The 21,976-nt window shown below is 41.3% G+C and overlaps 1 protein-coding gene across 8 annotated transcripts in view; it reads right to left on the reverse strand.

Moving 5' to 3' along the window:
- Nucleotides 1-21,976, reverse strand: part of cntrl (centriolin) — a 121,829-nt gene that overhangs the window by 54,857 nt on the left and 44,996 nt on the right. For all 8 annotated transcript variants that reach the window (XM_029638573.1, XM_029638571.1, XM_065011772.1 and 5 more), the window contains one exon: nt 3,695-3,848. In XM_029638573.1, coding sequence (XP_029494433.1) covers nt 3,695-3,848 — 154 coding nt within the window. The remainder of the gene's footprint in view (nt 1-3,694; nt 3,849-21,976) is intronic.

Consider the following 21,976-nt stretch of genomic DNA (forward strand, 5'->3'; position numbering starts at 1 on the left):
ATAATGGGGGGTTAGCGTTCCGAAACAAGGAAGCTATTGGGTCTAACTCAAGGTATCTCTATTAGCGGGACTTTTGGAGGGGAACTGTCTGGGATATATGCAGATATGTTAAAGCTGCAGCTTCGCACATGATGCCACATTTCCTGGGAAGAAACAAATAGGGTCAATGGCGTAATGATAAAATGTACATACAACTGCTATGAACATACCCTACTAAGGACCAATTTAGTAGATGTTCTGAGTTTTTGACACCAAGATCAACTGTACTAGTTGTTCAGGCTCTGATCTTGTCCCATCTTAATAGGGTCAGGTGCAGCAAAGAAAGACCTAGCAAAGCTGCAGCTGGCTCAAAACAAAGTAGCTCACCCTGCCCTTAACTGCACACAGAACTAACATCAACAACATGCATGATAGTGTTTCATGGTTAAGGAGAAATTGACTACTTCTCTTCTAGTCTTTTTAAGAAACATTTGTGTGTTGAAAATGTCTAACCACTTTATAATCTATTTGCATACACTTCAAACATACATAGTGAGCTCCAAAAGTATTGGGAGAATTAAACATTTGTTGTTTTGGCTCTGTACCGCTGCATTTTGGATTTGAAACGATAAAATGACTGAGGGGACCAATTAAAGTAGTCAAAAATGTTGTATTTGGTCCACAATTCCTACCACGCAATGATTACATCAATCTTGTGACTCTACAAATTTGTTGGATGCATTTGCTGTTCGTTTTGGTTGTGTTTCAGATTATTTTTGCCCAATAGAAATATAATGTTTCATTTTGGAGTCACTTTTATTGTAAATAAGAATGGAATATGTTTCTAAGCACTTCTACATTAATGTGGATGCTACCATGATTATGGATAGTCCTGAATTAATCGTGAATAATGATGAGTGGGAAAGTTACAGACGAACAAGACATGCTAACCTCTTACCATTACAATAACAGGGGAGGTTAGCATTTTTGAGGGGGGACGATATTTCTCACTCATCATTATCCACGATTCATTCAGGACTATCGATAATCACAGTAGCATCCACATAAATGTAGAAGTGTTTAGAAACATTCTATTCTCCTTTACAATAAAACGAAGAAAAAAAAATGCATCCAACAAGTTTGTTAAGTCACAAGCTTGATGTACAGTAATCATTGCGTGCTAGGAAAATGTCACCAAATAATACACTTTTGACTCCTTTAATACACAAGGGAATTTGTCCCAATACTTTCGGTCCTCTAAAATGGGGGGGGGGGGCTATGTACAAAAACTGCTGTAATACCCTCAAATTAAAGCTGACAGTCTGCACTTTAACCTTGTAGTCACTGTATCATTTCAAAATCTAAGTAAGAGTACAGAGCCAAAACAAGAAAACATTGGTCACTGTCCCAATACTTTGAGCTCACTGCACACACCAACAGACACGTCACTATGGGTTAATTCACTGTGCCCAAACCAAAAACAGATTTATTGTGTCGCTCAGCTATATAAAGAGCCATGTCATCATGAAATGCTCTGCCACCAGAGGTTACTCAGGCAAAAGCTAAATTAGCTTTAAAAACATTTTGTATCACAGTGCCTCTGAATATGTACAGTTGAAGTCGGAAGTTTACATACACCTTAGCCAAATACATCTAAACTCAGATTTTCATAATTCCTGACATTTAGTAAAAATTCCCTGTCTTAGGTCAGTTAGGATCACCACTTTATTTTAAGAATGTGAAATGATGATTTATTGAAGCTTTCATCACATTCCCAGTGGATCAGAAGTTTACATACACTCAATTAGTATTTGGAAGCATTGCCTTTAAATTGTTTAACATGGGTCAAATGTTTCAGGTAGCCTTCCACAAGCTTCCCACAATAAATTGGGTGAATTTTGGCCCATTCCTCCTGACAGAGCTGGTGTCACTGAGTCAGGTTTGTAGGCCTCCTTGCTCGCACACGCTTTTTCAGTTCTGCCCACTAATTTTCTATGGGATTGAGGTCAGGCCTTTGTGATGGCCACTCCAACACCTTGACTTTGTTGTCCTTAAGCCATTTTGTCACAACTTTGGAAGTATGCTAGGGGTCATTGTCCATTTGGAAGACCCATTTGCAACCAAGCTTTAACTTTCTGACTGATATCTTGAGATGTTGCTTCAATATATATACACACAATTTTCTTTCCTCATGATGTCATTTATTTTGTGAAGTGCACCAGTCCCTCCTGCAACAAAGCACCCCCACCACATGATGCTGCCACCCCCGTGCTTCAAGGTTGGGATGGTGTTCTTCAGCTTGTAAGCCTCCCCTGTTTTCCTCCAAACATAACGATGGTCATTATGGCCAAACAGTTGTATTTTTGTTTCATCAGACCAGAGGACATTTCTCCAAAAAGTACGATCTTTGTCCCTATGTGCAGTTGCAAACCGTAGTCTGGCTTTTTTATGGCGGTTTTGGAGCTGTGGCTTCTTCCTTGCTGAGCGGCCTATCAGGTTATGTCATTATAGGACTTGTTTTACTGTGGATATAGATACTTTTGTACCTGTTTCCTTCAGAATCTTCACAAGGTCCTTTGCTGTTGTTCAGGGATTGATTTGCACTTTGCGCACCAAAGTACATACATCTCAAGGAGACAGAAGGCGTTTGTGCAGATGAATATGGTACCTTCAGGCGTTTGGAAATTTCACCCAAGGATGAACCAGACTTGTGGAGGTCTACAATTCTTGGCTGATTTCTTTTGATTTTCCCATGATGTCAAGCAAAGAGGCACTGAGTTTGAAGGTAGGCCTTAAAATACATCCACAGGTACACCTCCAATTGACTCAAATGATGTCAATTAGCTTATCAGAAGCTTCTAAAGCCATGACACCATTTTCTGCATTTTTCCAAGCTGTTTAAAGGCAGTCAACTTAGTGTATGTAAACTTCTGACACACTGGAATTGTGATAAGGTGAATTATAAGTGAAATCATCTGTTTGTAAACAATTGTTGGAAAAATAACTTGTGTCATGTACAAAGTAGATGTCCTAACTGACTTGCCAAAACTATAGTTTGTTAACAAGAAATTTGTGGAGTGGTTTTAATGACTCCAACCTAAGTGTATGTAAACTTCCGACTTCAACTGTATTTATGAAGTGTGTAAATAGTATTTTTGTTGTCTCTTGAGGTCTTTCCAATATATAACTTATGTTCTTGACTTTAACTGTTCTGTACTTTGTCATGTATTTGTATGTTTTATGAGGACCCCAGGAAGAGTATGTGCAATAGATAATGGAGATCCTAATAAACTAAACTAAACTTTAAACCCAACCAGAAGCAGCTCTCTCTCATTATCTGTTTGGAGACAGACAGCAGAGTCGTGTTCATTAGGGCACATTGTAGGAAAATGTTTTACAAAGGAAAACTTTTCTAATTGAACACGTTCAGGTAGAGTGGCGCAGTGGTCTAAGACAAGAGGTGTCCCTACAGTCCCTGGTTTGATTCCAGGCTGTATATCATCCGGCCGTGATTGGGAGTCCCATAGGACGGAGCACAATTGGCCCAGCTTCGCCCGGGGTAGGCCATCACTGTAAATAAGAATTTGTTCTTAACTTACTTGCCTAGTTATTTTAATTTTATTTTTAAAGCTCCTCCCTGTGTCAGTCGGTTTTCTTCCTTTTTGTGCCTAATGAACAGGACTCAGGCAAATCATCAAGTTCTAGTCCCTCTCACCGTCGGTCAGCTGCTGCTCCAGGTCCTTGATCTCCTCAGTCTCCTTGGCGATACGGGAGAGCATGTCGTCCAGCCGGCCTTCCAGCTCCCGGTGCTTCCTGCTCATCATGTCCAGCAGCTGGCTCTTACTGGACACCTGAGCCTTCACATGGGCCTGGAGAGGGAAGGATGGACAGGGGCCAGCTACAGTAGGTCAATATACACTCCTATTACTGTCAATGATGTCAATAGAAGATGAAAATTCTACCTATTACTGTAGGTATGGCCATACTTCAGCATGACAACTCCACATTTAATCAATAAATTTTGTAACGAAAATATGAATACATGTGTGTTTGTAATAATGTGTTACTCAATGCTTAATTTGTAAACTGGGTGTCAATTGCATGCATTATCCTCGCTTTTGCGTACTGGCACAGAACAGTAGAGTAGGGTGCTTGCAGAAGTTGCACACAGTTTGTAGCTTTTTCTTTGTTGCCTTTTATAAAATGCATTTCATGCAATTCCACATCATTTTATGACTGAAAACTTTAGCAGAATTTGTTTTAATACCTAACAAATGATTGAAATAACAACCTATTTTGACAATGACAAACTGAGAATATGCGATCAATAAAAACAACCTTGTCGTCAATCCATCAATAGCCTAGGCCTAGGTGTGTGGAGATGCATATTGTATAATATTCTAGTCCTAAAAAAACCCTTCCAGTTCCACTGACTCGCCCAATGAAGCGCAGTTCAATCACCGGCGATGGCTTGCCCTTGTGTCAAAAGCCTTGCCTCTCTCGTTTTACTTTATAAAACAGTGCTGTTCGCTCAATAGGCCTATTTGGAAGTTGATAACATATTTGGTAACCTACAGGCAGAATAGTCTTTTATTTTCAGCAGGATTCATTTGCTTTTACAATTTATTTTGCCGCGATTGTATTAGAAATATTGCTAAAGCCAAGTTTTGGATGCATGCTGTTCACTGACATATTTGCTGCGGGTTCCTGACTGGAGACCAGTAGCAGTGCATGGGTAAAATCAACAGGGATGCCAAGCAAGGAAAAAAATCCATATTACAACCCGTGTTGTGATAATTGCGTTGTTTGCTCTATAACCTGTTAGTTCATACAGTACCTTCGGAAAGTACTCAGACCCCTTGACTTTTTCTACATTTTATTAGGTAACAGTCTTATTCTTAAATTGATTAAATTGTTCCCCCCCCCCCAATCTACACACAATACTCCATAATGACAGAACAAAAACAGTTTTTTAGAAAATGTTCACATGTATAAAAATAACAAAAACTGAAATATCACATTTACATAAGTATTCAGACCCATTACTCAGTACTGTGTTGAAGCACCTTTGACAGCGATTACTGCCTTGAGTATTCCTGAGTATGACGCTACAAGCAAGGCACACGGTATTTGTGGAGTTTCTCCCATTCTTCTCCTCAGATCCTCTCAAGCTCTGTCAGGTAGGATGGGGAGGGTTCCTCCAGACGTGACGCTTGGTATTCAAGCCAAAGAGTTCAATATTGGTCAGACCAGAGAATCTTGTTTCTCATGGTCCGAGAGTCTTTAGGTGCCTTTTGGCAAACTTCAAGAGGGCTGTCATGTGCCTTTTACTGAAGAGTGGCTTCCTTCTGGCCACTCTACCATAAAGCCCTGATTAGTGGAGTGCTGCAAAGATGGTTGTCCATCTGGAAGGTTCTCCACAGAGAGGAACTCTAGAGTGACCATCAGGTTCTTGGTCATCTCCTTGACCAAGGCCCTTCTCCCACAATCGCTCAGTTTGGCCAGGCAGCCAGCTCTAGTAAGAGTCTTGGTGGATTCAAACTTAATCCATTTAAGAATGTTGGAGGACACTGTGTTCTTGAGGAGCTTCAATGCTGCAGAAATTTTTTGGTACCCTTCCCCAGATCTGTGCATTGACACACTCCTGTCTCGGAGCTCTATGGACAATTTCTTCGACCTCATGGCTTGGTTTATGCTCTGACAACTGTAGGACCTTATATAGACAGGTGTGTGCCTTTCCAAATCATGGCCAATCAATTGAGCTTACCACAGGTGGACTCCAATCAAGTTGTAGAAACATAAAGGATGATCAATGGAAACAGGAGCTCAATTTCAAGTCTCATAGCATCGTTATGTTTGGAGGAAAAAGGGGGAGGCTTGCAAGCCAAAGAACACCATCCCAACCGTGAAGCACGGGGGTGGCAGCATCATGTTGTGGGGTGCTTTGCTGCAGGAGAGACTGGTGCACTTCACAAAATAGATGGCATCATGAGGCAAGAAAATTATGTGCATATACTGAAGCAACATCTCAAGATATCAGTCAGGAAATTAAAGCTTGGTTGCAAATGGGTCTTCCAAATGGACAATGACCACAAGCATACTTCCAAAGTTGTGGCAAAATGGCTAAAGGACAACAAAGTCAAGATATTGGAGTGGCCACCAAAAAGCCCTGACCTCAATCCCATAGAAAATTTGTGGGCAGAACTGAAAAAGCATGTGCGAGCAAGGAGGCCTACAAACCTGATTCAGTTACACCAGCTCTGTCAGGAGGAATGGGCCAAAATTCACCCAACTTATTGTGGGAAGCTTGTGGAAGGCTACCCGAAACGTTTGACCCAAATTAAACATTTTAAAGGCAATGCTATCAAATACTAATTGAGTGCATGTATGTAAACTGACCCACTGGGAATGTGATGAAATAAATAAAAGTTCAAATAAATCATTCCCCTTACTATTATTCTGACATTTCACATTCTTAAAATAAAGTGGTGATCCTAATTGATCAGAAATTGTTAGACAGGGATTTGTTACTCGGATTAAATGTCAGGAATTGTGAAAAACTGAGTTTAAATGTATTTGGCTAAGGTGTATGTAAACTTCCGACTTCAACTGTATGTGGCTGTCCATGGTACTGGTGGGTGTGTGTGTGTGTGTGTGTGTGTGTGTGTGTGTGTGTGTTTCGCGCGCAAGTACGCTGAACAAAAAATATAAAACGCAACATGTAAAGTGTTGGTCATGTTTCATGAACTACTTTGAAGAAAATATCATGATCATTAGAAAGCAAATGACAGACTCTTTAAATCTGCGTATTTCTCCAAAGCTCAGCAGCAACTCACTGAAGACAATGTATACAAAACGCTTACCGCTGGTTTTAGACCCCACCATAGCACTAAGACTGCACTCGTGAAGGTGGTAAATTACTCTTTAACGGCATCATACCAAGGGGTGGGCAACTCCAGTCCTCGAGGGCCTGATTGGTGTCTCACTTTTTCCATCCCTGGCAAACACAACTGATTAATGAAATTGCATTCTAAACTAAACATCATGATTAGGTGATTATTGGAATCAGGTGTGTTAGCTGGGGCAAAACTGTGACACCAATCAGGCCCTCGAGGACTGGAATTGTCCACCCGTCTAGACCTTAGTGCTGCTTTTGACACCATCGATCATGACATTCTTTTGGAGAGATTGGACACCCAAATTGATCTACACGGACAAGTTCTGGCATGGTTTAGAGCTTATCTGTCGGAAAGATATCAGTTAGTCTCTGTGGATGGTTTGTCCTCTGACAAATCAAAAGTTTCGGTGTTCCTCAAGGTTCCGTTTTAGGACCACTATTGTTTTCACTATATATTTTACCTCTTGGTGTCATTCGGAAACACAATGTTAACTTTCACTGCTATGCGGACGATAAACAGCTGTACATTTCGATGAAACATGGTGAAGCACCAACATTTCCATCTTAATCTTGATGGTTGTACAGTCATCTCAAATAAAACTGAAGGAGCTCGGCGTTACACTGGACCCTGATCTTCTCTTTTGACAAACATATCAAGACTTTTTTCCATCTTCGTAGCGTTGCAAAAATCAGAAAATGCAGAAAAGTTAATCCATGCTTTGTCACTTCTAGATTAGACTACTGCAATGCTCTACTTTCCAGCTACCTGGATTAAGCACTAAAGGCTAGCACTTAAGTTAGTGCTACACACGGCAGCTGGAATCTTGACTAGAACCCCAAATTTGATCATATTGCTCCAGTGCTAGCCTCTCTACACTGGCTTCCTGTAAAGGCTAGGGCTGATTTCAAGGTTTCACTGCTAACCTACAAAGCATTACAATAGCTTGGTCCTACATATCTCTCCGATATGGTCATGTCATACATACCTACACGTACGCTGCTGGAGGCAGGGCTTTCTCCTATAGAGATCCATTTTTATGGAATGATCTGACTATCCATGTGAGAGACGCAGACTCAGTCTCAACCTTTAAGTCTTTATTGAAGACTCATCTCTTCAGTAGGTCCTATGATTGAGTGTAGTTTGGCCCAGGGGTGTGAAGGTGAACGGAAAGGCACTGCAGCCACGAACCGCCCTTGCTTTCTCTGCCTGGCCGGTTCCCCTCTCTCCGCCGGGATTCTCTGCCTCTAACCCTATTACGTGGGCTGAGTCACTGGTGGTCTTCCATCCTGTCCCTAGGAGGAATGTGTCACTTGAGTGGGTTGAGTCACTACAGTGAACTTCCTGTCCGGGTTTGGCTCCCCCCTAGAGTTCGTGCCGAGGGGGATATCTTCATGGGCTATACTCAGCCTTGTCTCAGCGTAGTAAGTTGGTGGTTTGAAGATATCCCTCTAGTGGTGTGGAGGGTGTGCTTTGGAAAAGTGGGTGGGGTTATATCCTGCCTGATTGGCCCTTTCCGGGGGTATCATCGGACTGTGCCACAGTGTACCCAACCCCTCCTGTCTCAGCCTCCAGTATTCATGCTGCAATAGTTTGTGTTGGGGGCTAGGGTCAGTCTGTTATGTCTGGAGTATTTCTCCTGTCTTATCTGGTGTCCTGTGTGAATTTAAGTATGCTCCCTCTAATTCTCTCTCTCCATCCCCTTTTGGAGGACCTGAGCCCATGCCTGATGACTCCTTGCTGTCCCCAGTCCACCTGGGCCGTCCGTCCGTCTGTACGTCTGTGTGTGAAAAGCCAACTGACATTTACTCCTAAGGTGTTGACCTTTTGCACTCTCTACAACAACTGTGCTTATTATTATTTGACCTGGTCATCTATGAACATCTTGGACATGTACTGTTATAATGTCAACCCGGCACAGTCAGAAGAGGACTGGCCACCCCTCAGAGCCTGGTTCCTCTCTAGGTTTCTGACTTTCTAGGGAGTTTTTCCTAGCCACGTGCTTCTTCATTGCTTGCTGTTTGGGGTTTTAAGCTGGGTTTCTGTACAGCACTCTGTGACATCGGCTGATGTAAAAAGGGCTTTATAAATACATTTGATTGATTGAAATAAAAGATCCCAGAAATGTTCCATACGCACAAAAAGCTTATTTCTCAGAAATGTTTATTTCTTTATTTACTTACATCACTGTTAGTGAGCATTTCTCCTTTGCCAAGATAATCCATCCACCTGATAGGTGTGGCATATCAAGTAGCTGATTAAACAGCATGATCATGACACAGATACACATTTTGCTGGAGACAATAAAAGGCCACTCTAAATTGTGTAGTTTTGTCACACAACGCCACAGACATCTCAAGTTTTGAGGAAACTTGCAATTGGCATGCTGACTGAAGGAATGTCAACTGCAGGAATGTCTCTGTTGCCAGAGAATTGAATGTTAATTTCTCTACCACAAGACGCCGCCAATGTCGTTTTAGAGAATTTGGCAGTACATCCAACCAGCCTCAACCGCAGACCACGTGTAACCACATGTGATGAAACAGAAGTATTTATGTCTGTAATAAAGCTCTTTTGTGGAGGAAAATGTATTCTGATTGACTGGGCCTGGCTCTCCAGTGGGTGGGCATGGCTACCATGTGGTTGGACCCATGGCTGTGCCCCTGCCGAGTTGTGAAATCCATAGATTAGGGCCTAATTAATTTATTTCAAAATGACCGAAATGAATAAACTCATTAAAATTGTTGAAATTGTTGCGTTTATATTTCGGTTCATGTTGACTAAACGGTCTATGACTGTCATGATATAGTACACACTTTTAGTTTTTTTGTCCTAGCCTACCTGGCTAAAATGCCAGGCCAGCTATTTAACATTAACCTACTACATCTAGCTACATGTTGAACTTACATCCTTTCAAGCCAGGAGCACAACGTGTGAATTTATGGTTGGATCAGAATCACTGTTATAATCATTGACCAGTACGGAGAATTAAGTAAAACCACAATCCCGATCTCCCTCCATGGCTAATTTAGGAAAGTGACCATTTTAGCTAGCTAGCTATTCTCTGGAAGACAACACAAAGAGACGCAACCATTCAAGTTTTTTCTGTATATGACGATTGGCTTTTGGGGTGATGTGATTGGTGTGAAGCCAAATCCAAACGGGCTTCCCTTGACACTTTTTTTGGTGCTCTAGGACCATTCAAAGTTGAGCACACTCAGTTTAGCTCAAAGCTGATTGGCTATTATTATAATTGTTTTATTATCAAGGTAGGCCAAATGCTCGCTGGCTTCCCTTGCATTCAGCGCTTCAATGCTGGTCAAAAAGAATGATATTTTTGAAAACATCCGAGCGAGCGTATCTGCTCCCCTCTCTCTGTATGTGAAGCCCATCTATCTGGTCAAAAATATATTTTGGTCGCTTGGATGCTTTCAACAATATCATATTCATTTTGACCATACAGCATCAGATAGATGGGCTTTACATACAGAGATAGGGCCGTTGTTTCGCTCACTCGGATGCTCTCGCTGTTGAGGTACATTCAGACTCTTGCGAATTGAAAAAGAATTATGAAGCACAGAGAGACAAACTACATTTTTTAAATAGCATTAACAGAGAATTGAAAACCTTTTTGTAATAACACAGTATATGGGATTGACTAAGAAATTTGGCTTAATTAATTAGATTAAAATTATGGTGTTTATATTCAGAGAAAAACGAAAAACAAAACCATCAGGGTTTCCTTCCTCCTGTACAACAAGAGGAAGGAGTAGGCTGTCCTTGTAAATAAATATTTGCTGACTTGCCTAGTTAAATAAAGGTTATACTAAGAGCATAACATGTCTGCACCATAATTTTCTAATTCTTGTCTAACCAATACCCAAATGGAGATAAAGGGAAAATAAAAACCTCATTGATTTATCAAGACCAGTCCCCATGCTTGCCTCAGAGGAGAGAGAAACGGTGCCAAAATAGCTGTAGGCTTTTTCTTCTTTCTTCTTCTTCAATATGCTCTTTAAAAAAATAAGACCTACACTATTTTTAAAAACACATTACTCAACACTAGTGAGACTCATTTCACCTATGGTAGGCCTACAGTATATTGAAAAAAAATGTTTTTCAATGACGTGACTCTCTGCTAATAGTTAGATTTAGAGGATTGGAGGACTCCAAATTAATATCTAAAGGGCATTTTCCGTTAGATATTCTCACAGATCCTAAGGGGCTTTAATATAATTCTAAATGAATTAACAATATTTTGGAGAGGATTTCGTTTTCATAAAAAAAAAAAAAAAGGCAATTCTTGAACATGGGGTGAGACATTCTCACCAATTGGTAAATAAAACCAGTTTGTTATTTAGAATGATTTATTTCTGGAGAACTCTAACTTGATTATTTAGCAGACATCACTTGTGTATATTCAGTCAACACACACCTTATGAATATCATGGAATATTTTATATACAGTGGGGAGAACAAGTATTTGATAACCTGCTAAATTGGCAGTGTTTCCTACTTACAAAGCATGTAGAGGTCTGTCATTTTTATCATAGGTACCCTTCAACTGTTAGGGACGGAATCTAAAACCAAAATCCAGAAAATCACATTGTATGATTTTTAAGTAATTAATTTGCATTTTATTGCATGACATAAGTACTTGATCACCTACCGACCAGTAAGAATTCCGTCTCTCACAGACCTGTTACATTTTCTTTAAGAAGCCCTCCTGTTCTCCACTCATTACCTGTATTAACTGCACCTGTTTGAACTTGTTACCTGTATAAAAGACACCTGTCCACACACTCAATCAAACAGACTCCAACCTCTCCACAATGGCCAAGACCAGAGAGCTGTGTAAGGACATCAGGGATAAAATTGTAGACCTGCACAAGGCTGGGATGGTTTACAGGACAATAGGCAAGAAGCTTGGTGAGAAGGCAACAACTGTTGGCTCAATTATTAGAAAATGGAAGAAGTTCAAGATGACGGTCAATCCCCCTCGGTCTGGGGCTCCATGCAAGATCTCACCTCGTGGGGCATCAATGATCATGAGAAAGGTGAGGGATCAGCCTAGAACTACACGGCAGGACCTGGTCAATGACCTGAAGAGAGCTGGGACCACAGTCTCAAAGGAAACCATTAGTAACACACTACGCCGTCATGGATTAAAATCCTGCAGCGCACGCAAGGTCCCCCTGCTCAAGCCAGCGCATGTCCAGGCCCGTCTGAAGTTTGCCAATGACCATCTGGATGATCCAGAGGAGGAATGGGAGAAGGTCATGTGGTCTGATAAGACAAAAATAGAGCTTTTTGGTCTAAACTCCACTCGCCGTGTTTGGAGGAAGAAGAAGGATGAGTACAACCCCAAGAACACCATCCCAACCGTGAAGCATGGAGGTGGAAACATTCTTTGGGGATGCTTTTCTGCAAAGGGGACAGGACGACTGCACCGTATTGAGGGGAGGATGGATGGGGCCATGTATCGCGAGATCTTGATCGTGATTTTCTGGCTTTTTGTTTTAGATTCTGTCTCTCACAGTTGAAGTGTACCTATGATAAAAATTACAGACCTCTACATGCTTTGTAAGTAGGAAAACCTGCAAAATCGGCAGTGTATCAAATACTTGTTCTCCCCACTGTCTATAAAAGTTTCTCCATGCTCGTCTCAGAGCATTGCGAAAAAGGTGCTGAAATAGACTTCCACAGCGGGAAGGCTATGTATTCTGTGCCCACTCGTGGTATCTCTTCGGTTACACATCACACATGGTTAATGTTCTCAGAACATTAACCATGTGTGTTCGCTTATTTTGTACTGTAGTTTGAACCAATGATTTGTCTGACAAACAAATAACTTTGTGTTCTGCAGGCCCAGGCATGGATCAAAGCTAGACATTCAATAACGTCATCTTCACAGACTAATCAACCGTGGCCCTTGAGTAATTGACTCAAAATTGCTATAGAAAAAAAGGAGGAAGATCAAGAAGATTAACGAAAGCATAAAGATGTTGATGAAGAAATGCTGTTTTGAGTTAGAAATGTAACACGTTAGAGTACTTAAGCATCGAATACATTGCAAGTTGAGGGATTTTCACAACAGTAGCCGGGCTATGAAAAGTATAGTCTTGTCCTACTAATAGGAAACATTCGCATGATGGGTTACATTCTTTATTGTAACCACAATGTCACACATAATTTGTATCTACCCTTCCAATTACTTTTAGAGTTTGGGATTTACAAATGTGTGCAGACTTATTTTCTTTAAAGTATTGTTTTATCTAGGATACTACATGTGACCAGTTGCAATTGTAAGTAGGCCTTGTAAAAAAAAATCCTACTTCTATTAGGCTGTTAAGCTTCATAACTGAGGTAGGCTAAGTTATATAGGTCTAGTCTCTGAAGAAATAGACTCCAATTAAGCCCTCTTGTTGTTTGTAAAGTCAAATTAAAATTAAGATTATTGTTGAAATGAATTGCTTGACTGGTGTAGGTTTTCTCCGTCTGTTGGTGTGCAACACTTGCATAACAAGTTAGCAATATTTTCAGCACCAGCCACTGTTCACCTCCTATTGATTGCGCTGCGGTTGCCGCTGGTTGTTTTTTAAATTGAACCATTATTTAACTAGGCAAGTCAGGTAAGAACAAATTCTTATTTACAATGATGGCCTACCCCAGGCAAACCTGGGTGATGCTGGGCTAATTGTGCCCTATGGCACTCCCAATCACAGTCAGATGTGATACAACCTGAATTCGAACCAGAGACTGTAGTAAAGCCTCTTGCACCGAGATGCAGTGACTTAGATCACTGCGCCACCCGGGAGCCATGACCAATATATATATTTTTTTTCAGAGCATTACATGTGCAGTCATGGCCAAAAGTTTTGAGAATGACACAAATATTAATTTTCAAAGTCTGCTGCCTCAGTTTGTATGATGCCAATTTGCATATACTCCAGAATGTTATGAAGAGTCATCAGATGAATTGTAAAGTCCCTCTTTGCATTGAAAATGAACTGAATCGCCCAAAAACATTTCCACTGCATTTCAGCCCTGCCACAAAAGGACCAGCTGACATCATGTCAGTGATTCTCTCGTTAACACAGGTGTGAGTGTTGACGAGGACAAGGCTGGAGATTACTCTGTCATGCTGATTGAGTTTGAATAACAGACTGGAAGCTTCAAAAGGAGGGTGGTGCTTGGAATCATTGTTTTTCATGTGCCGTCATCATTGCTTTGCACAAAAAGGGCTCAACAGGCAAGGATATTGCTGTCAGTAAAATTGCACCTACATCAACCATTTATCGGATCATCAAGAACTTCAAGGAGAGAGGTTCAATTGTTGTGAAGGCAGCTTCAGGGCACCCAGGAAAGTCCAGCAAGTGCCAGGACCGTCTCCTAAAGTTGATTCAGCTGTGGGATCGGGGCACCACCAGTACAGAGCTTGCTCAGGAATGGCAGCAGGCAGGTGTGAGTGAATCTGCACGCACAGTGAAGCAACGACTTTTGGAGGATGACCAGGTGTCAAGAAGGGCAGCAAAGAAGGCACTTCTCTCCAGGAAAAATCTCAGGGACAGACTGATATTCTGCATAGGGTTAAGGGATTGGACTGCTGAGGACTGGGGTAAAGTCATTTTCTCTGATGAATCCCCTTTCCGATTGTTTGGGGCATCCAGAAAAAAGCTTGTCCGGAGAAGACAAAGTGAGCGCTACCATCAGTCCTGTGTCATGCCAACAGTAAAGCATCCTGAGACCATTCATGTGTGGGGTTGCTTCTCAGCCAAGGGAGTGGGCTCACTCACAATTGTGCCTAAGAACACAGCCATGAATAAAGAATGGTACCAACACATAAATCGAGAGCAACTTCTCCCAACCATCCAGGAACAGTTTGGTGACAAACAATACCTTTTCCAGCATGAAGGAGCACCTTGCCATAAGGCAAAAGTGATAACTAAATGGCTCGGGGAACAAAACATCGATATTTTGGGTCCATGGCCAGGAAACTCCCCAGACCATAATCCCATTGAGAACTTGTAGTCAATTTTCAAGAGGCGGGTGGACAAACAAAAACCCACCAATTCTGACAAACTCCAAGCATTGATTATGCAAGAATGGGCTGCCATCAGTCAGGATGTGGCCCAGAAGTTAATTGACAGCATGCCAGGGCGGATTGCAGAAGTCTTGAATAAGAAGGGTCAACACTGCAAATATTGACTCTTTACATCAACTTCATGTAATTGTCAATAAAAGCCTTTGACACTTATGAAATGCTTGTAATTATAATTCAGTATTCCATAGTAACATCTGACAAAAAGATCTAAAGACACTGATGCAGCAAACTTTGTGAAAATTAATATTGTGTCATTCTCAAAACTTTTGGCCACAACTGTAGGTAGATGTGGAAAGGTGGATACACATGATTTGTTGCAAGTTGGGGGGGTTCACACCTAGCTCGACTATTAGACAATTCTTTAGTAAAAGGTTGAAGTCTATTGTTCAGCTATTAGTCCATCCTGCTAGTGAAAAACTAATAATAATACTTTTCCCCCTTTCCACGTTAAAGATCACAATTGATAGTGTTTTTAGCCACAATCGGCCCCAACCCCAATTAAAACATTTGGGCACAGTCGATAGCGTGCTGGACTTCGGGCTCGAATGTTGAGGGTTTGAAACCTGCTCCCTGCTTGTTTCATTACATCATTATGCCGGTCTCAGAGCAAATAGCTTGGATTGTTATTCCCATCTCGTCCCTCGCTCTCTTCCACGCGTCATTATCCGTCTCAGTTGCTCGCTTGTGGACATGCTGGCAGGATGTACTGTTTTTATTCTGTATATATGAATTACAAATCAGCCTTTACTTAAATCATGTTTCTAGTCTATTGCATAGTTACAATGTGTAATCATTGATGTCCTAGGGGCAGGAGTGTAAAACAATGTTGAAGTGTATAATTGTAATACATCATTCAAAGAATGGAGTTTGATACACCTGGTATTGGATATGATAAAACTTGCGAAATAGCGATTTTCGTAAATTAATTTTATGACAAAAAAATATGCACTATTTGTCTCTACATTAACTAACATATTCGTCTCAATTGTACATTTTTAGCTTGACTCGTTATGACGTTATAATTACTTTAAATTTGCTGCCACCATAATGTTTTGTCAGCCATCTTTACTGAATAAAGTCACCAGGGACGCGTAGCTCGCGTAAAATTCATCATTGGAACCACACGATATGATTGGTCATATAAAAACCTTGGGACCAAAATGCATAATGAGTGCTCTAACCCCCCCTTGCAGTGGTCTGGAGCAATGAAGCCGTGATGCTGGGTACCTCTAAGTCCCGCGGTGAAAGCTCGCAACTTTTAAAAGGAGGAACCAGTGTATGTTTTTTTTATTTTTGTAAATTAGTCAATTAGGAGTAGCATAGTAGCATTCGCGTGAAAGTGAAATCGCGAACCACCGCATTTCACCATTGCAAGGCGACTGGTAATATGGCAGAATATAAACAGTGTAGTTATTCACTCCACAAGGCAATCAAACAAGCTAAATGTCTGTATAGAGATAAAGTGGAGTCGCAATTCAACAGTTCAGACGTATGTGGCAGGGACTACAGACAATCACAGACTACAAAAAGTGCCAATGCCATCTGGACAAGAGTAAGAAAGCTGTTTATTGACTATACCTCAGCATTCAACACCATAGTACCCTCCAAGCTCATCATTAAGCTCTGGGTCTGAACCCCGCCCTGTGCAACTGGGTCCTGGATTTCCTGACGGGTGAAGGTAGGAAACATCAACTCCACTCCATTGATCCTCAACACTGGGGCCCCACAAGCGTGCGTGCTCAGCCCCCTCCTGTACTCCCTGTTCACCCATGACCGCGTGGCCAAGCACACCTCTAAATCATCAAGTTTGCAGACAACAGCAGTAGTCTTGATTACCAACGATGACGAGATAGCCTACTGGGAGGAGGTGAGGGCTCTGGGAGTGTGGTGTCAGGAAAACAACCTTTCACTCAACGTCAACAAAACAAAGGAGATGATCGTGGACTTCAGGAAATAGCAGAGGGTGCACCCCCCTATCTACATCGACGGGACCGCAGTGGAGAAGGTGGAAAGCATCAAGTTCCTCGGCGTACACATCACAAACAAACTGAAATGGACCACCCACACAGACAGTGTGGTGAAGAAAGGGCAACAGAGCCTCAACCTCAGGAGGCTGAAGAAATTTGGCTTGACACAGAAAACCCAAACTTTTTACAGATGCACAATTGAAAGCATCCTGTCGGGCTGTATCACCGCCTGGTACGGCAACTGCACTGCCAGCAACCGCAAGGCTCTCCAGAGGATGGTGCGGTCTGCCCAACGCATTAACAGGGGCAAACTACCCGCCCTCCAGGACACGTACAGCACCCAATTTCAGAGGAAGGCCAAAAAGATCATCAAGGACATCAACCACCCAAACCACTGCCTGTTTCAACCACCCAAACCACTGCCAGGTGCATCAAAGCTTGGACCAAGAGACTGAAAAACAGCTTTTATCTCAAGGCCATCAGACTGTTACACAACCATCACTAGCACATTAGAGACTGCTGCCTATTGACATATACTAAAAATCACTGGCCACTTTAAGGAATGGAACACTAGTCACTTTAATAATGTTTACATATCTGGCTTTACTAATCTCATATGTACAGTGGGGCAAAAAAGTATTTAGTCAGCCACCAATTGTGCAAGTTCTCCCACTTAAAAAGATGAGAGGCCTGTAATTTTCATCATAGGTACACTTCAACTATGACAGACAAAATGAGAAAAAAAATCCAGAAAATCGCATTGTAGGATTTTTTATTAATTTATTTGCAAATTATGGTGGAAAATAAGTATTTGGTCAATAACAAAAAAGTTTATCAATACTTTGTTATATACCCTTTGTTGGCAATGACAGAGGTCAAACGTTTTCTGTAAGTCTTCACAAGGTTTTCACACACTGTTGCTGGTATTTTGGCCCATTCCTCCATGCATATCTCCTCTAGAGCAGTGATGTTTTGGGGCTGTTGCTGGGCAACATGGACTTTCAACTCCCTCCAAAGATTTTCTATGGGGTTGAGATCTGGAGACTGGCCAGGCCACTCCAGGACCTTGAAATGCTTCTTACGAAGCCACTCCTTCGTTGCCCGGACGGTGTGTTTGGGATCATTGTCACGCTGAAAGACCCAGCCACGTTTCATCTTCAATGCCCTTACTGATGGAAGGAGGTATTCACTCAAAATCTCACGATACATGGCCCCATTCATTCTTTCCTTTACACGGATCAGTCGTCCTGGTCCCTTTGCAGAAAAACAGCCCCAAAGCATGATGTTTCCACCCCCATGCTTCACAGTAGGTATGGTGTTCTTTGGATGCAACTCAGCATTCTTTGTCCTCCAAACACGACGAGTTGAGTTTTTACCAAAAAGTTATATTTTGGTTTCATCTGACCATATGACATTCTCCCAATCTTCTTCTGGATCATCCAAATGCTCTCTAGAAAACTTCAGATGGACCTGGACATGTACTGGCTTAAGCAGGGGGACACGTCTGGCACTGCAGGATTTGAGTCCCTGGCAGCGTAGTGTGTTACTGATGGTAGGTTTTGTTACTTTGGTCCCAGCTCTCTGCAGGTCATTCACTAGGTCCCCCCGTGTGGTTCTGGGATTTTTGCTCACCGTTCTTGTGATCATTTTGACCCCACTGGGTGAGATCTTGCGTGGAGCCCCAGATCGAGGGAGATTATCAGTGATTTTGTATGTCTTCCATTTCCTAATAATTGCTCCCACAGTTGATTTCTTCAAACCAAGCTGCTTACCTATTGCAGATTCAGTCTTCCCAGCCTGGTGCAGGTCTACAATTTTGTTTCCGGTGTCCTTTGACAACTGTTTGAGGTTGTGGACAGGTGTCTTTTATACTGATAACAAGTTCAAACAGGTGCCATTAATACAGGTAACGAGCGGACGACAGAGGAACCTCTTAAAGAAGAAGTTACAGGTCTGTGAGAGCCAGAAATCTTGCTTGTTTGTAGGTGACAAAATACTTATTTTCCACCATAATTTGCAAATAAATTCATTAAAAATCCTACAATGTGATTTTCTGGAGAAAAAAAAATCTCATTTTGTCTGTCATAGTTGAAGTGTACCTATGATGAAAATTACAGGCCCTTCTCATCGTTTTAAGTGGGAGAACTTGCACAATTGGTGGCTGACTAAATACTTTTTTGCCCCACTGTACATATGAAATGAGTAATAATTTGTTAGATATTACTGCACTGTTGGAGCTAGAAACACAAGCATTTCCCTACAACCGCAATAACATCTGCTAATCACGTGTATGAGACTAATAAAATTTGATTTGGGATTGGGCTACACACAGCTAGGCTATTTAAAAAAAAATATATATAAAAAAGCTATTGATCCTATGTGGCTAAATTATAGGCATACTCCTGGTGTAGTTTTCCAAATGTTTTAATTTATTTCTTAACAGACAGCAGGAATAACTTCAACCAATATATTTAAATGTATCATCCGGGGTGCTGCGGCACCTCCAGCACCATTCCCGTGCCTATGATTTTATATGGAAATAAATGACGAAGTGCAATGCTGGCGTAATGAGAGTTGCAGGCTCATGTCTATCAGAGCAGAGTGAGATCATAGAAAGTGAATATCATTCTAGTTCTGAGAGATACAGGCACGCTTCTCTCTCGCACCACAGCAATGACCAGGCGTTGGTCTATGATTAAAATATTGCTCAAACCATAAATCCAGGCAGGCCCAACTCTATTCAATTCTTACAATATCAGCCACGTTCACGTTATGTTTTTTAGGGGGCAGGATAATTACAGAGGTAACTTTAATTCTGCTTTTATTAGAATTTACCATATTGTTAACACTTCACAATGACGTTCCATTTGCAATAGGTTTATCAAGGGGTTAAAATTACATGAATGATTATTCAATCATTTGCAAATGTATTATAAACCATTAAACAGTTATCGCATTGGTCAAAATAGTGCAATAACTAGTATTTGCCAAATAGTGAGCCAATATTTACCTCCAGTTATTAACCACTTATTAATGCACGTAAACACTTGTAAGATGAAGGATACCTCCTCCAACTGTGCTCAATTGTGCAACTATTGAAAATAAGGTTGCATGATGATACATAAGGGTTCAATATTACAAGCATTTGTAGGTGAATTTATAAATGGTCAATATTTGGAGGTAAATAGTGGCTTACTATTTGGTAAGCACAGACTGGAAATCAAACTATTTTGACCAATTTGTTATAACATTTATTAAAGGTTTTTGTAAGTCCTTTACAAATGGAACCTTATCGTAAAGTGTTACCAGAATAGGTACATTGCAAATGGTGAAAAAATGTCTCATGCCAAGAGAGGTACTGGATCCTGGAAAATGGTTTGCGGAATGAAACAGTCCAAAACTCAGAAGTGCCGAATCGAATTAAGCACTGTTTATACTATATTATCATTGGTTCACATTCAATAGAGGCAGTCTATGGTAAGTTAACTGATGCAAAACATGAGCATATGCCATGAAAAGCAAGAAAAATACTAATACCCATCACATTTACATAACTGTGTAGGTTATTTTTATGGGTATCATGTTAACCCTATTTCAGAGTGAAAACACTAGCTTTGGCATATCAGAGGTGACCAAAGTAAGAGGAATGTGAGTGACCTAACCCCACACTAACGCAGAAGAGGACTTTTATGCTCCCTACTCAAACCCTTCCTGACCAACTTACTTATTCACTACTTCAGCTCTGTTCACAGAGCAAGAACAATTGCACCACAAACCTAATTATAATTCACTTCACATTGTTCACTAAATATAATAACTAGTCTGTCACTTTGTTATGTGACAGCTGTCATATTTGACCTGTGTACTGGCCCAACAAAAAAAAAGTGTTGTAAAAATGCTTAGTAGGTCAAACTATAACAGTACAGTAATTTTAGGTAATAGCAAGAAAAACAGTGTTTTCCTGTTTACAGAAGAGTGATCCAAATATGAAATCAAGACAGGGGAAGAACAACATTTTTGCAAAACCTTCAGAATAACCTTTCACCCAGAGTCCTGTTACATATTAGTAACGGTTGCAATAACAAATATGTTTCTGTTTAAACATTCTCTTCAATTTAGAACACAGTAGAGAAAGAAGATATGAGAGGGGGAGAAAAAGAAGAAAAATATTGGGAGTCCCTCCCAAGGCCAAGTTGCGGTACTCACTAGAAATCAGTGCAGTCAGATTACTCTTTGGTTTGCATCCCCGCAAATGCATCCAGTTAGCCAGCTCTCATCTGCTTCTGCTCCCCCTGAATCTACAGGAGGCCCCCGGGGGAAGACGTTGCATTTCCTGACTCCCTCCCTCACGGTTAGGTCCAACCCCCCAGCTCTACAGGCTGAAGTTTCCCCTTCTTTAGGACTTCAAGCTTTAGTCCCCACACCCTGAGCACGCCTCCTAACCCCCTTCCCTCATCTACTCCACTCTCTCTCTTCGAATCAACACAGGAAGCCACCCTGTTGACCAATCAACATGCATGGATAGGCTATGACAATGCCCCTGGCATGAGGTGGAAGTGAGGCAAGTTCTCTTTCCCTGCCCTCTATGGTGATTCCCCAGAGAACTCTCCGACTTCTTTTAAAGGCACAGCTACCCTTTTTTTCACTTGTTGCTTCAATGGAATAATTCCCACAGAATTCTCATAGGTTAAAAATAATGAATAATTCTGAGGGGTCCATCAAGTTAAGCTTTGGCACATGCAGGTGCAATGGAAATATAGCAATGTGCACTTCTTTGATTGTGGCCGAGGTTGCACAAATGAAATATGTTACTTTTTATGGATTTAGATTACATTTGCATCTTCATGCATGTGGAAAACGGTTCAAAACGTTTTGACAAGAGAAATAAGAACACATATGGAGAATATCTTCTGGAAATGTATGATTAAAGTCCACGACCAGGAGGGGCAGATAAAACAAACAAAAAGAGTGGCTGCGCAACCTGTGTTCGTCCTGCCCCCCCCAAAATGCCCTTTCCTGCCTGTTTTCTA

This window comes from Oncorhynchus nerka, linkage group LG27 (assembly GCF_034236695.1).
Source record: "Oncorhynchus nerka isolate Pitt River linkage group LG27, Oner_Uvic_2.0, whole genome shotgun sequence".
NCBI classification, from domain to species: Eukaryota; Metazoa; Chordata; class Actinopteri; order Salmoniformes; family Salmonidae; genus Oncorhynchus; species Oncorhynchus nerka.